Source organism: Dasypus novemcinctus, chromosome 17, assembly GCF_030445035.2.
Source record: "Dasypus novemcinctus isolate mDasNov1 chromosome 17, mDasNov1.1.hap2, whole genome shotgun sequence".
NCBI classification, from domain to species: domain Eukaryota; kingdom Metazoa; phylum Chordata; class Mammalia; order Cingulata; family Dasypodidae; genus Dasypus; species Dasypus novemcinctus.
The window spans coordinates 79,379,424-79,394,524 of NC_080689.1; the positions used below are offsets into that span (position 1 = coordinate 79,379,424).

At 51.7% G+C, this 15,101-nt stretch overlaps 1 protein-coding gene across 1 annotated transcript; it reads right to left on the minus strand.

Moving 5' to 3' along the window:
• Nucleotides 1–60: 60 nt before the first annotated feature.
• GGCX (gamma-glutamyl carboxylase) lies at nucleotides 61–13,175 on the minus strand. Its single transcript, XM_058279020.1, has 15 exons — nucleotides 13,037–13,175; nucleotides 12,499–12,669; nucleotides 9,983–10,141; nucleotides 9,493–9,658; nucleotides 7,661–7,739; nucleotides 7,140–7,246; nucleotides 6,087–6,250; nucleotides 5,516–5,781; nucleotides 5,248–5,379; nucleotides 4,752–4,903; nucleotides 4,044–4,213; nucleotides 3,775–3,905; nucleotides 3,372–3,519; nucleotides 3,017–3,212; nucleotides 61–2,604 (listed from the first exon to the last, which is right to left on the minus strand). Exons 1-15 carry the CDS (start codon nucleotides 13,077–13,079, stop codon nucleotides 2,412–2,414), a joined length of 2,277 nt encoding a protein of 758 aa, XP_058135003.1. The 5' UTR covers nucleotides 13,080–13,175; the 3' UTR covers nucleotides 61–2,411.
• Between the last annotated feature and the right edge of the window lie 1,926 nt (nucleotides 13,176–15,101).

The following is a 15,101-nucleotide window of genomic DNA, read 5'->3' on the forward strand; positions in this document are numbered from 1 at the left end:
TAGTTTGAAGTGTTCTAAAACAGTGTTGGGACTGTTTCCAATCTAAAAATGCAATAACAGTGAGTCTCAAAATGAAATTTATTTAACATAAAATTACACTGAAAATTGCTATGGTTCCAAAAGTTGGCTCTTAAATTTCACTTGCAGTTTACAGGGAAGATCCACCAGCCATGCTTTTAAGATACAGGTGACTACATGGACTGGTGTCATGGCACAATTTTCCATCACATACCAAACTGTTAACTTTAAAAGAGTATTATACCTGCTTAGAGGCCTAAAATGGGTTGGGGAATAAGTCATGCTGGGGGAATCTCCTAACTTGTTCATAAGTGGGAGCCTCAGTCTGGCATGCCATTGAGACGCTTCAGAGTGAGTTTTTAAAGAGCTTTCAAACAGCTGTCCATTGCTGTGTAAAGGGAAGCAACCATGTTGCCCAAGTACCATTCTACCATAAACTGGTAGAATCATCATTTGCTAGGTAATTACAAATAATGGAGAACAGAGGGCAGAGCTCCCTGGAGCTTGCGGATTAAAGGAAAGTGAATTTAAAGGGGATTGTTCTGACCATCTTGGGAATTAAGAATGTTTCCTAAAGATCTGAAGGCAGATGAGCATTAACCAGGTTTGGACAAGAGAACAAAGCAGTGGAGGAGGACTACAAATACAAAACACAAAGCAATTAAGGGAATGTCAATTATTATATAATCCATGTTTTAGGAGGGAAGTTTTTAACCTGCCTTTGTATAAAGCTTCAGGTGCTGGGAGCAGGATGAGGTGATTAATATGAAACCCTCTAGCTAAAATGACATCAGAAGGGCTGTAGTTCCTCTGTCAGTCTGAGCAACCCTAGCTGTACTTCACCCAACTAAGCTTTTCAGGATATTGTCAATGAGAATCGACTGGCAAATGCATCCCACCCCCACACCAGTCTCACCAAGCATCAGAGCAGTCTATCACAGCCACCGTCAGCCCATACCGCGCCTGGTGTGAGCCAGAAAGGCTCCTCTTGGCTGCCTCAGTGGGTGTGCTTAATGCAGGCCCAGCCTGGTGTCCCTGTCCTGGTCTGTCCTTAACCTAGAACCCAATTAAGGAGCTAGTTTCCTAAATAAAGACTAGAAAAACAAGTAGTAGAGACAAAATGAACATACCCAACTGACTGGAGATAGAATTGATGAGATTTACAGCTAATGTGAGGAGGAGTCAAGATGGATGAATCTCAGACATGGTTAAAAAAGTACAGGGCTGTTTACAATAAAGCTTGAGTTGGAGTTGAATCTGTTTAAGACAGACTGGGTTTGAGAGCCATGTGGGATGTTCAGAGCTAATTCTAGCATCACCCCAAGAGTATACCACAAAGGCAGCTGCCTAGGAAAGAACCCTGGAACCAAGCTGCATGTGGCGGGGTAGGGAGTGCCTCCAAAAAAGGGGTCCTCTATCAAAGACTGTCTTCCTGTTCCTGGGACTGCTGGGTGACAGCCATCTCTACCATGCGCTCCCAGAGCAGGGACTTGACACATTCCCACTTCCTAGAGCAGTGCAAGGTCTTTGGTGAGTCTCCACTTGTGGAGGAAGAGCTGCTGAATCACCCTTGTATCCACTACAAAATGACTGACATTCCCTGATCCCTCATCAAATTTGGTTAATTCTTGATTTACATCACTTTCTGCTCACTAAAGGCAAGAAAAATGACAACTAGGAAACTAGAGAAATACTGCCAGTTAATTGAGTTTAGCTTTGGTGGTGCTATGCTACCCTTATCACTCTCATAATTGCTAGTGGAAAACTTTGAACAGCTGATAATAGGGACAAAGAAGGAACCCAGAACTGCAGGAAGATTAAAAACCCTGGGTGCACTTAGAAGATGATCACCTAAGTGGCACTGTTTCCAAATTTGTCAGTGATGCTAGAAAATGCTAGAGGTAGGGTGCAGGATCTTAAGTCAGACTTGAGTTCCCACCATCAATCCATCCCTTACTAGCTGAATGTCTTTGAGCAAATTCTATTACCTCTCAGCCTCCATTTTGTTGACTATAAAGTGGGGTCAGTGGCCATGAAAGGTGATAGTGCAGGTAGCCCTCCCACAGGGCCCAGCACAGAGCACTCCTGAGAAGGGTGAGCTGGTGTTTTCATCACGGTGCCCTAAGTCTCTCTCCCCAAGGAGCCAGTCATTGATGCCTGACTCTCGGTCTTGTACTCCAGGGCACTGATTTTAACCTCCTAGCCCTTCGAAGAACTTGGATGGGTAAATCCTGTCCTTGGCCTTCTTTCCTTTGGCTCCTCTGAGTTATTTCCAAATTTTAAGAAGTTATAGATGAGGAAAAGACTTATCTAAAATGATCCCCCCACTCCGTAGGTCCAGAGCAGAGCGGGACTGGCTGCCCCTACATCCCCAACTTAAGTTCTGGCCCCACTCAGAACTCGGAGTGGACAGGAGCAGGATTTGGCTCAGGGGGATTAGGATTTGAAGATTCTGTGTTTGAAGGACTCAACTCTCCAGCTGGCTCAAAGGGTCGCCAGTTTGCATAAATCACCTCTTGGGACAGCTGCTCCAGGGGCGGGCGGCCTAGCACCAGGTTTCGAAGAGAGATACACGTCATCAGGAAGCTGAAAAAGCAGAAGGGCCACCCAGCCCCAACCCGTTTGAATAGGAATTCCTGCCAAAGCCCCTGGGGTAACCTGGTCCGACCTCTTACCACCCAAGCATGCCTGAGAATTCCCCCACCCCCACCCAGTGGCTCCACATCCCATCTGGAAGGGCACCCCACTCCTTTATATGGTCCATTCGAGGATTCCAAAGCGGGTTACGGCAGACCAAGATAGCAGGCCGTCAAACACAGGCCACCTACTCTTCCATGAAAGCAGGGAGAGGAGGATGGAGAGGGAAAAAGACATCTAGTGCTAAACTGTCCTTTCCCAGTACTTCCCTCACCAGGGAAAAAGTTACCCAGCTTGCAAACATCTGGTGGCAATCACGAGTAAGGCTGTGGAGGTTACAGGGGTTGTGGGGGAAATTTACCTGCGGCGAAAGACATAGAGCTTTCGCAGCAGGAAGCGTGAAACTCGCTCACGGAAAGGTCTGTTTCGCCGGCGTTCAATCTCTTGGAGCGTTTGCTGACGTTTGAGAAAGGTCTGCACCAGAGGAGTTGGCTCAGGACCTCCTTTTACTTCACCCTCCAGCAAAGGCTGGAGTTCTGGAGGCAGGGGTCCTGTTTCTGCCCGGAAGGCAGGAAAAAGGAGTCACCGAGGTGGGTCATTCTGCCCCTTTGCACTCCCCTGCCACCAGCTAGGGGCTTCGAGGCCATTCTTCGGTGGCTAGGTTCTCCTCCGCAACTCTGCCTCCTTGTGACCAGGGGCCATCGGGGCTCACTCACCACTTCCGTTCTCCACCCTCTCCTTGAGTTCCTGCAGCTGTGCCAGGTCTCGTTCCAGGGCAGCCTCTGTGGTGTTGACGTAAACGTACATGTAGCAGGAAGGACTGGGTGACACCGTATACACCTTATGGTATTCACCAGCAGGCAACTAGGGATAAGAAAACGGGCCTGCTTCGCTCTCCAGCCTTCCCCAAGGCAGCCTAAGGGCTCCCTACTGTGCTGGCATGTTCTTCTCACTGCACTTCAGATACAGAAGTCGCCACCCTCTAGAATCCTAGCCGAAGCCATTCTCGGCCCCACGGGCCCTGGGTTTCTGAGCACCCTTAGTGCCGGTGCATTATGAGTCTAGTAAATGAACTCTGCTTGTCTAAACTTCCTGCCATCCTTAAGCCAGGCCAAGTACCTGCATCTTCTCTCCCTCCCGGAGAGTATGGTTCTTCTCTTCAGCCACCAGCTCCACAGTGACCTCCCCCTGTAGCAGCTGGATGCTGGTGTTGCCCAGGTCTTCACTCACAAAATTCTCCAGGTGCAGCCCTGCCGAGGGCAAGAGAGGGACTCGCTTCCAACCAGGACAGAGCCGCCACCGCCACCGCCCTCAGGCCTCAAAAACGCTCGCCCCACCGGAAGCGCCCCCTCCTCTACCACGCTGCAAAGCTTGCGCTCCCCTCCTACCAGGGAAGTCAGCAATGAAGACGACCTCCGTGTGGTTGTCCAGGCTGCTCTTGATCTCCTGTAGCTTCGTCCTCCAGGGAGACAGGTCCAGCAGGAGCGGCTGCAGCCAGGGCGTGCGCTGGAACGGGGACCAGGCAGCCTGCACGATGTCCACGCGAGGGTCAAAAATCCTGAGAGAGAGCCAAGGCCGAGGGGAGGCCAGTCACCCGCCGACCAGCTCCTCTCGCTTGGCTCCTTCCACCAGTATTCCAGGGTTTCTAGATGGAGGGAAGAAGCCTTGTGCCAGCATACTATTTACCAGTCCAGGGCAGCAGGGGACAGGGGGCTGCTGTTGTGGGTTTGTTTTATATTTTTTAATTAGAGAAGTTGTAGGTTTACAAAACAATCATGCATAAACTGCAGCGTTCCCATAGACCGCCCTCTTATTGACGCCGTGCATTAGTGTGGTAAGGGAAAGAGGTCTGGAAGCCCTGGGAAGGGCGTTAGTGGCCGCCTGGGGTTAACAGTTCCGCAAAGAACCAGCCAGTTCCCTTTCTTCGGGGCGGCAGCGCCCCCTGCTGGAGACAATCTGCACGCCCACAAGCAGACCAGGGACATGCACCCGACACCAGACAGCCCTTGGAGCAGGACAACCCGGGGAGCAGGGGCGGCTCATCAGGGGAAGGAGCTGGCCTTCACTTCTCCTCTAGCTCGGCTCCCCTTGCCCACCTCTGCTGGAAGCGGTCATTGATGGAGACCCAAATGTCAAAGTAGATCTGGGGATCAGTGACATTGTACTTGGGCAGCAAGCGGTTCAGGCAAGTGGCATACTGCTTCAGCATGTCTGCATGATCCTTCCATCGCCGGCTCTGTGTGAACACCTGCCCCAAATCCTCACGTTAGTCCCACCTGGTTGGTGTCACCCTCCCGGGCAGGTCATGCAGTCACCAGCACAAGGACATGCCCTTCCCACTGTGGCCAGAAAACACTCAACTTGCCGGTGAACGTTTCTTCACTGGACTAGGGGCACTCAAACTTTGCTAAATCTTAAAGGTAGCAAGTGACACTGCCCTATCTCGACCCACTAAAGAAGGCTCTCCCTGGCTCCTGAGGCAGGGCCAAGCAGACCCAAGCTGGGTGCACGTCATGCTGGGTGCAGGCCCGCAGCAGGCCCCAGAAACCACGGGCCTCTGAAGAGCAGGGGCGGACAGCTTGGCCAGCTCACCCCAGGGTTGAGGTAGCCGAGCTCGCCGGTGCGGCCATCACGGTAGGTGATCTTCACGTGCTGGTGGGACCGGGAGTGCACCATCATGTCCCAGGAGTAGCCGTAAAGCCCATTGGTCCAGTTGTTATAGCCCTGGAAGGCAGGCCAGATGGGGAATCCGCTCCAACAGCAGCTCTCACCGTGGCCCCCATCCTCCACCGCCAAAGGTGCGACAAAACCAACCTCACTCTCTCCCTTCTGCCGCCACCTCTCCCCAGCGCATACACACCTGGGTGAGGAAGTGGGAATAGGGCAGGAAAAGCTGCTCCAGGAGGTAGAGCAGGGTGAAGGCTGCTCCCAGGTGATGGCGCAACCCCGCCTTCTGGCCGCTCTTGGCCCGGCTCCTCTTATACACGCAGGAGGCACTGGGCTGCGGGGCAGCCTTGAGGGGCAGCAGTTCTTGCAGCCTTTTGGGGCAGTGGGATACCAGCTTCCGCGGCCACTCGGGGGAGCAGAAGAGAGGGCTGCTGGCCAGCATGACGTAGGGGAACATCCCTAGGAAGGCGGCAGGGAGCTAAGCATTCCCTTCGGGAGCCTCTGCCACTGTCCCGGGTGTCCCACTTACGATGAAAGGGGTTCTTAACCATAAGGCATGTGTACTACCTGGAGATTCCTGACTGCACAATACTGAGCCAGAAGTCTCACAGCTCCCATCCCAAAATAATCCCCTTTCACAGTGACTGCCTTTGGCTCAACGTAGCCACTACTCCAGTCACCTCTCCTCCGCCCAAAGCACATCTCTGGCTATTCCCTCCCTGCAGACCTGTGCTTCCTGCTTCCTCCCAGACTAAAGTACTGACCAATGCTGAAGAGCTGGGAATTCATGCAGTGGAAGTAGGACACAAAGAGAAGGCCAATGGCTCGTGAGGAATCGAAGAAGAGGAGGAAGCCAGCAGAGAGGTCGAGCAGCAGCCCACACCAGTGCACCACCAGCAGGCTGGTCATCTCCTCAGACAGCACGAGCCTGCAGACCCGAGGGACACAGGTCAGCCACCTGCCCACCAGAGAACACAACCTCACAGCAGTCACAGCAAGCACGTGCCTCTGCTGCCGGGCCTTTGCCAAAGATCAGGTGGTGGGATGACTCCTACGAGGTCTAATCCACCTATGCAGACACTGCAAAGGAGTTTTCCAACCCCTTTTCGTTTCACACCCTGTAGGCATCCATGATTTTCAACAGACCTTGTGTAAGCAGCAGCAAGGGCAGATCTCCTAGGAGAGAATGTGATGGACGAGAGTGTGCTGTGGCGGGGGCCAGGTGCCTCGCCTCGGCCAGGAGTGAATGTGCCCCTCCAGCCTCACTGGAGAAGAGGTAAAGGCTTGGCTAACATAAGGAAGTCAAGCTGTAGCAACTGGGACATAATGGGAAGAGGAGGAACAAAGTAGAACAAGAGGAAAGAAGCGGGGTCGGAGAGGCGCACTTCCGTTGCGTTGAGGGCTGATGTGACGGCTTCGTGGAGCAGGCACGCTGCGTCGGCCCCGTCTTCTCAGCACGCTGGCTGAGAACGCTGAGGCGTGGGCAGCAACCCACGGTCACGGGCACCACCAAGAGCAACTGCGGGGGGTGCGCGATCACCCGGTCGCCTGGTTCTGGCTCCTTTCTTTCCTTTTTTTTTTTTTTTTAACTTCTCCATTCTTTCCTGCCTATACTGTAAATCTGCTGGGACAGCCAGGCCTCTGTCTTTGGATGTCACTGACTCTTCCTTCTGCCGAACAGGAAGGGGAGCAGACAGAGGACAGCCTGTGGCAGGTTCGGGCCAAGCAGGAACCACAGCCCTTACTACAGGCTGGAGGGAGGGGCCCCAGCTCTGTGCCCAGGCCTCAGCGAGGCCTCTGCCCTGACCAGCACTCACTTGAAGGGACTGAAGAGCCAGTGCCGGGACAGGTATTCCATGGAATAACCTTCCACCCAGTCCGCATCCAGCTTTTTCACACCCGCAATGAAGTACACAATGAAGATCTGTAAAATCAACATTCAAACAAAGAATCATGTTTTCTACAGTCAAGAATAAAGTGAGTTCTGATTGCAGTGCAAGGCCCAAGGAAGAGGAGTTCCATCCCTCCACTGATTCATTTCAGATATTCCCTCATTCAATCCTACCATGACCAAGGACCTGGGAAAGAGCCCAGAATCATAGACATGAGCCTTTCTCTCAAGAGGATTCCAATCTGGCAGGGAGAGAGCTTTGTTCTTTCCCGTGAAGTGAGAGAACTCAGAGCTTAGCGGATTGGAAAAAATGAAAAAGCCAACCTGGCTTTCCAGCCAAAGGGGAAAAAAAGAACCAGGGAGGCAGAGAAGAGTATCATCTAGCCACGTGGTGGCCTTGCTGACCCCAGTGGCCACCAAGGAGCTCCTCTTGCGTAAACCCCATACCTGGCCGCGCAGGACAGCGTAGTTCCAGAGGGGCACATGGGCGTTCCTCTTTGGGGCACGCAGCAAGCCATCCACGGACCTGCGCGGGGCAGAGAGGTCTGAGGTGAGATGCCTGGTCCAGTCCCACTTCCAGGGCTTCTAAACATTATAGTCCTCTCTATCCCAGGAACATCGTCCACGTCCTCTCTGTTTCTCTGGCTATTCTGAAGCCTTTCAGAATTTTATAATTAAATTATAACAGTGCTTATTCTGACCTACAAGAGGAAATAGTACTGGTAAGTTATAACCACAAAAAGTCAGCTAGCAACTAAGTGCATCCTAATGGATCAAATCAGGAAAAAGACTACAATGCCAGAAAATGATTAAAAAAGGGAATGGGGGAGTGGATGTAGCTCAGTGGTTGAGCACCTGCTTCCCATGTACAAAGACCCAGGTTCAATCCCCTGTACCACCTAAAAAAAAAAAAGGGAAACGAATCTAAAAGTATGTTTGAAAAGCTAAAGGTATATGTCAATATATATATAAAGCATTTTAAAAATGAAAATCCTAATACTCAACAATAACCTACAGCACAAACACTAACATTTCACAGGCCTGAATGCCAGCATGCAGCACCAGAGGGTACCTGCTAACAGGATGCACCCTGGGGGAGGACTGAGAAACCCAGGCTACAGGGATCAGATATACTCAGGGGAGGCAGAAGCAAAGCAGGTTTTCAAGAAGACAATGAGTGATGAGCAGGTTGGGAAAAGTAGTCGGTTACACTTGAGTTCACAAGCACCAGACTTCACGGTCAAGGAGAGCTGAACTCTCACTTCTGCCTCTTCCCTGCTCTGTGACCTCTGGCACCTCCTTAACTTCCCTAAGCCTTAGTTTCTTTGTCTGTAAAATGGGGCCAGTACCATGGACCTCATAGGGTTGTAATGAGGAAAACATTAAAAGTGTTTAGTATAGTGCCTGGCACATGGAAAGCCCTCAGTAAGCGACAGGTCATTTTTCCAAACTGTGTAAGAGTCATAAAAACGGAGCTGTGCAGGGGTGTCCTGTCAAAATATTAATATTGCCTCATAATACTCTAAGACCAGAGCTGGCCGAACTGGATGAGTTTCAAAGTTTAGACAAGGGGGATTTGTGTTTGTGTATTAGAGAGTGAAATGCAGTTAAAGCTGTAAACCTCCAACAAATCTGATGTTGGCTTTTTTTCTATACCCATCTTACTGCCATCTCACATTTGCTTTTTCACTTAGCAATGGGAAGAATCCTTCCAGGTCAGCTAACTTCACTCTGTCTCCAAATCCCTTCTCTACCTCCCCCTAGAGATGGTCTTCTAAGATGGGGGAGGGCTCCCTCCTCCCAGGACAGCTCCCTGCGCAGCTCTGCTGGGCCCTCTCCTGCTGACAGGATTGCTCTGCCTGAAAGCAACTTCTCCTCTTGGTTCTAAACTCTGCCCCTGGGAGCTCACTCAGAGAAAGTCTGCTTCCTCGTCCACATGAGCACCCTTGAAGTATCTGAAAACAGCTATGTCTGGCTTTAGTCTTCTCTTCTTCTTTCTAAGAGGATTACAGGAAGTGGATAGATCAAGGCACCTGGGGAGATAGGGAAAGAGTGAAGGGGTGGGAATGGAGCCATTTTGCTCTTTGTCATCCCAAATGCCCCAACCTGGCAGAGCCCTCCCCCTCCCCAAGCCATACAACTCAAGAGTGACTGTGTAACCACACTGTGCAAAGCATGGTTGAAGAGGTGCTTGCTGGGCATATTCCAGGACCTCACTGGGTCCCTGTCTCCGGTACCTATCCTGACCCGGCCTCCCTTCCAGTCCCATAGACTCATACCAGTAGTGGTTGGCATCCATGAACGTCAGCTGAAAGGCCAGCAAGCCGTACAGGTAGGAGTGGTTGTTCCAAGACGTCTTGTCCAGGAGAAACACATACCAGTATGGCAGCAGGAATAACACACAGCTCAGCCGGTAGCACAGGCCGAGCATCATGCCCAGTGCCCCTGGGATTTGTGGGGGTAAAGGATTAAGAGGTCAAGGGTGAGGCCCTGTTCTCGTGGGACAAGCTGTGGGTGGGATTAAGAAAAGTCACCGGGCATTTTCTCATCAGGTAAAACTAAATGGAGATTAAGCGTTATCTTAACATTTTAAATATTCTGAGTTATAGGATCACAGCACAGATGACACACAGGTCAGTGGCATGAAATGATGTGTCACGGAAGAAAGGAAATAAGAAGCCCAAGACCTCGTCGTTCACCAGCATGCTTTTGTCTTTGCATTTTAGGCAGACCTGTCCATACTCCCTTCTCTCCCACAGTTCCCCTCACCCAGGAACATGATGGTGTAGACAAGATACATCCAGTCCAGCGGAAGTGGATGCAGGGCATTTAGCAAGGGGAAACGGCACACGTCCAGCCCATCCAGGTATCTGTGGTCCAGGTTGCTGAGCCCCCGCTCCTGGGGGATGTCTAGCAGCATCATCAGCCCTGAGAAGACAGGGAGGAGAGGAAGCCAGTTAGGCCTCAGCTAAGGAGGCAGTGGAATACAGGAGACCATGCGCAGCACCAAGGTCAATCCTCAGCTAAGGAGGCGATGGAATACAGGAGAGCGTGCACAATACCAGCGTCAGGCCTCAGCTAAGGAGGCGATGGAATACAGGAGAGTGTGCACAGCACCAAGGTCAGGCCTCAGCTAAGGAGGCGATGGATACAGGAGAGCGTGCACAGCACCAGGGTCAGGCCACAGCTAAGGAGGCGATGGAATACAGGAGAGTGTGCACAGCACCAGGGTCAGGCCTCAGCTAAGGAGGCGATGGATACAGGAGAGCGTGCACAGCACCAGGGTCAGGCCTCAGCTAAGGAGGCGAGTCCACCAGGGTCAGGCCTCAGCTAAGGAGGCGATGGAATACAGGAGAGCGTGCACAGCACCAGGGTCAGGCCTCAGCTAAGGAAGCGATGGAATACAGGAGACCATGCGCAGCACCAGGGTCAGGCCTCAGCTAAGGCGGCGATGGAATACAGGAGAGTGTGCACAGCACCAGGGTCAGGCCTCAGCTAAGGAGGCGATGGATACAGGAGAGTGTGCACAGCACCAGGGTCAGGCCTCAGCTAAGGAGGCGAGTCCACCAGGGTCAGGCCTCAGCTAAGGAGGCGATGGAATACAGGAGAGCGTGCACAGCACCAGGGTCAGGCCTCAGCTAAGGAAGCGATGGAATACAGGAGACCATGCGCAGCACCAGGGTCAGGCCTCAGCTAAGGCGGCGATGGATACAGGAGAGCGTGCACAGCACCAGGGTCAGGCCTCAGCTAAGCAGGCGATGGAATACAGGAGAGTGTGCACAGCACCAGGGTCAGGCCTCAGCTAAGGAAGCGATGGATACAGGAGAGCGTGCACAGCACCAGGGTCAGGCCTCAGCTAAGGAGGCGATGGATACAGGAGAGCGTGCACAGCACCAGGGTCAGGCCTCAGCTAAGGAGGCGATGGATACAGGAGAGCGTGCACAGCACCAGGGTCAGGCCTCAGCTAAGGAGGCGATGGAATACAGGAGAGCGTGCACAGCACCAGGGTCAGGCCTCAGCTAAGGAGGCGATGGATACAGGAGAGTGTGCACAGCACCAGGGTCAGGCCTCAGCTAAGGAGGCGATGGATACAGGAGAGCGTGCACAGCACCAGGGTCAGACTTTACGCCCCTAATCCTGGCTCTGCCACTGATTCCTTCACTCAACAGTAATTACTGAGTGCCTACTCTATGCTGGGTGTCACGCCAGCTGTGTGACTGTGGACAGCTACTGCATCTCACTCAGCCAAATCCCCATCTGTGAAAGGAACTCATAACACTTTACAATGTTACAGTGAGGATAACATGAGACAAAGGTACAAAATGTTATAAGAACAGCTAAGGTTTCGATAGTTCTATTTAAAAACGTCTGGCCTACTGGTGCTTCTCAACCATTTCTGCTTCCTAGCAGAAAAGAGTAGTATTGGACAACCAGGGGTAATCAGAAGGGGCTACTCAAGTCAGAAAGTCAGCTTGGGTTAAGGAAGGGTTTCTTAGCCTCAGGACTCTTTATGTTTTGGGCTTGATAATTCTTTGTTGGGAGGAGCTATCCTGGGCATTACAGGACTTTTAGCAGCATTCCAGTAGGGAGATAATTCCCTGTGACAGTTTGAGATTATTTATGAACCCCAAAAGAGAAAGGTTACATTTGTAAACTAAGCTATTCCTCTTGGTATGATACCCTTTGTATTAAATTCAGTGAGAGGCCTCTGTTTAAGTTTACTTGATAAAATTAATTTAGGGCTTCTGACTGGGCTATATCAGTAAAAAGTGATTTGGGGGGCATTCACTCAAGAAGACACATGGGAATAGAGAGCTCTGTCATTTTTGATCCTGGGGCCCAGGGGAGAGATGAGCCATTGGCCTGATAGCTTACAGATGACCTTGGGAAGAGAGCTGAGACTGATAATAGGAAACCCTAAGAGATAAGCCCTATGCCAGCCTGCAGCTGAGATTGGGAAGAAGCTGGGCCCACAGAGCCCCAAGAGGAAAAGGAGCAAGGACAGACCAGGCAGAGTTCAGCAGCCATCTTGTCTGACCTCGTGGCAACTGACCGGTGAGAAAGCAAACTTCAGTTGGACCCTGTAGGGCCTTGTAACTGTGTTGACCCCAAATAAATACCCTTTATAAAAGCCAACAGATTTCTGGTACTTTGCATCAGCACCCCTTGGGCTGACTCAGACAGTCCCTAACAGCCATGTAATAGACAAGGGATGACTGCCACTCTCCCACCTCCAATCAAACTGGCTCCTCCCAGAAATCGGACTTACGGACTTACGGACTTACCGAAAAGAAAACGGAAGACCGCCAGGCTTGCGGGATCAGTTGGTCGATTTAGCAAGGCCACCAACTTCTGCCAGCTGGACAAATCTGTCCACTCCACACCCAAGATTTTCCCCATTCGGCTGCCCTGCCTGAGCCCTGAGGCCTGTCCAGCCTTGTCTTTCTGTGCTTTATCTGCAACCAAAAGATGAGAGTTGGGTGCGAGTGGTAGGTAAGGGGGGGGATTAAAATAGCGGCCCCCGCCCCCCACCGCGGACCTCGCAGTTCCACCATTCCCTGGGCTTCAGCGCTCCTGGGCTCTCGCACTGATCTGTCAGAAACATGCCCGCATGGCAGCCCCAGAACCCCTCTCCACGACAGCCCGTCTTACCGCAGGGCGCCCCCGAACCGTCAGCACCCCCACGCCGCAGACCTCCATCTCTCTACCAGCCCCCTCCCAACCGAGGCCCCTTGGCCTGGTCCCACCACGCGGTCCTCGCGCCCCCGGCCTCCGAGACCAGCACCCCGCGCTCTCCGCCGCAGGACGGGGCCATGAGCCTACCTGCGCCGGGCAAGGCCCGCGCGCCCCGGGCACCCCCAGCCATGGTACTGCCGCAGCGCCCCAGCGCCCGCCGACAGGGGTCGCTCCCCCAGGCCCCGCCCCCGCGACGCGTCAGCGCTCCCGCGGCCAGCCGGAAAGCAGCGGCACTGTCGTGAAGGGCCGCGGCCGGCGGCGCCGGGCTCCCCGCTTGGCGGCAGGGGGCGGAGCGAGGAGCCGTGAGGCGGGGCGGCGCTGGCGAGGACTGGCTCTGGCGGGGTGCCGGTGTTGCCCCGCCTTCCCCTCTGCTCGTTCCCTGCGCGACTTTCCTCGATGGCTTTCCGAGGTTCTCTCTTTCTCGACACTAGGGGAACCCGGGGCTCCGCCACCTTCCTTGGGTGTCTCCCCACACCCATCAGACTTCCCCAGGATGTAGGGTACTGCGGGGCTCCCTAGCCGAGAGGTGCTCCCCAGACCAGCGACCCCCCGCGTTGAGGACTCACCGGGAAGCGCTGGCCCTCCCGAAAGCGAGCGCGAGAGTCCCTGCTTTTTAGTGGACAGGCGAGCACCACGGAAATTTGAAAGCCTCAGGGAAAACGGAACAACAGAACTGCGGAGGGGATGCAGAGCAGGCGGCGAGCAGTATGGTGGGGTCAGGGAAGGGCTTAGAGAGGCGAGTCTTGAACAGAACTGACACTTCCTTCTCTGCTCCACGGAGGGGCACCAGGAAAGAGGAAAGCATCCTAGAGCAGCGGCTCTCAAACATTCTAGTCTCAGGACCCCTTTAGGACTAGACGCTATTGAGGACCCGGAAGAGCTTTCGTTTCTGGTTAGAAATGTACATTGAGAAAATTTAAAAATACCTGTTAGTTCACTAAAAAAATACAGTAAACCCACTACCTGTTTACAGAAATAATTACGAAAAGTGTATTTTCCACACACGCACACAAATTGAGTGGCTTAATTGAAGACTGCTGAATTCTCATATCTGCTTCTGCATTAAATCTGTTGCAAAATGTTAATTGAAGTAATGTGAATGAAATCCGGCCCCACAGATACTTGGTTGGAAAAAGTGGAAACATCTTAATAAGCTTTACAGATAATTGTGAGTATTCTTTGATAGCACACCTAAACTGTACAAATGGTAGTTTTTTAAAGGCTGATTGCAATGTGGAATCTGAAACCTGAACTTTGTGGGTGACTACATTAAAATAATTGATGTATCTTGCAAAGTGCAAAAATGGATCTTGCAAATGTTAACACATTTCAAAAAGATAAGAACGTTTAGTATCAGCATCAGTCTTTTTTTTTTTAGGTACCAGAGGCCAGGACTTCATATGTGGGAGCCAGCAGTCAACCACTGAGCCATACTGGCTTCCCTGAGTTAGCTTTTTTATTTTACCTGTTGTCTGCCTTTGTTATTTTCTGGGTGAACCCAGAACCCAACCTGGGACCTCCTATGTGGGAGGCGGGCACTCAATTGCTTTACCCCCATCCGCTCCAGCAAAATCTTGGTGAGCTATTCCGTTCACAGTGGCAGATAAAATTTTCTGAAATCCTAATTTTCACTTGAAAGTGCAAATCTTATCATTGACAGCAGATACTGTTACCAAATGACCAATTCCACTTTAAGGAATACACCCTAAAGAATTGAAAGCAGGGGCACAAACAGTTGTACCTCAGTCTTCATGGCAGCATTATTCACAATAGCCACAAGGGGGAAACAGCCCAAGTGTCCATCAGAGGATGAATGGATAGACAAAATGTGATATAAACAATGGAATATTATTTAGCCATAAAAAGGAATGAAGTTCTGAGGCATGCTACAACAAGGATGACTCTTGAAGACACCGCGCTGAGTAAAATAAGCCAGGCACAAAAGGATACCGTGATACCACTTGCATGAACTATAAGCCAGGGAGAACAGGAGTTACTGCTTAATGAGTGCAAAGTTTCTGTTTAAGGCAATGGAAAAGTTTTGGTCATACGTGGTGGTGATGGTAGCACAACATTGTGAATGTAATTAACACCACCAAATGGTATACTTAAAAATGGTTAAAATGGGAAATACTGTGTTTTATATACATGT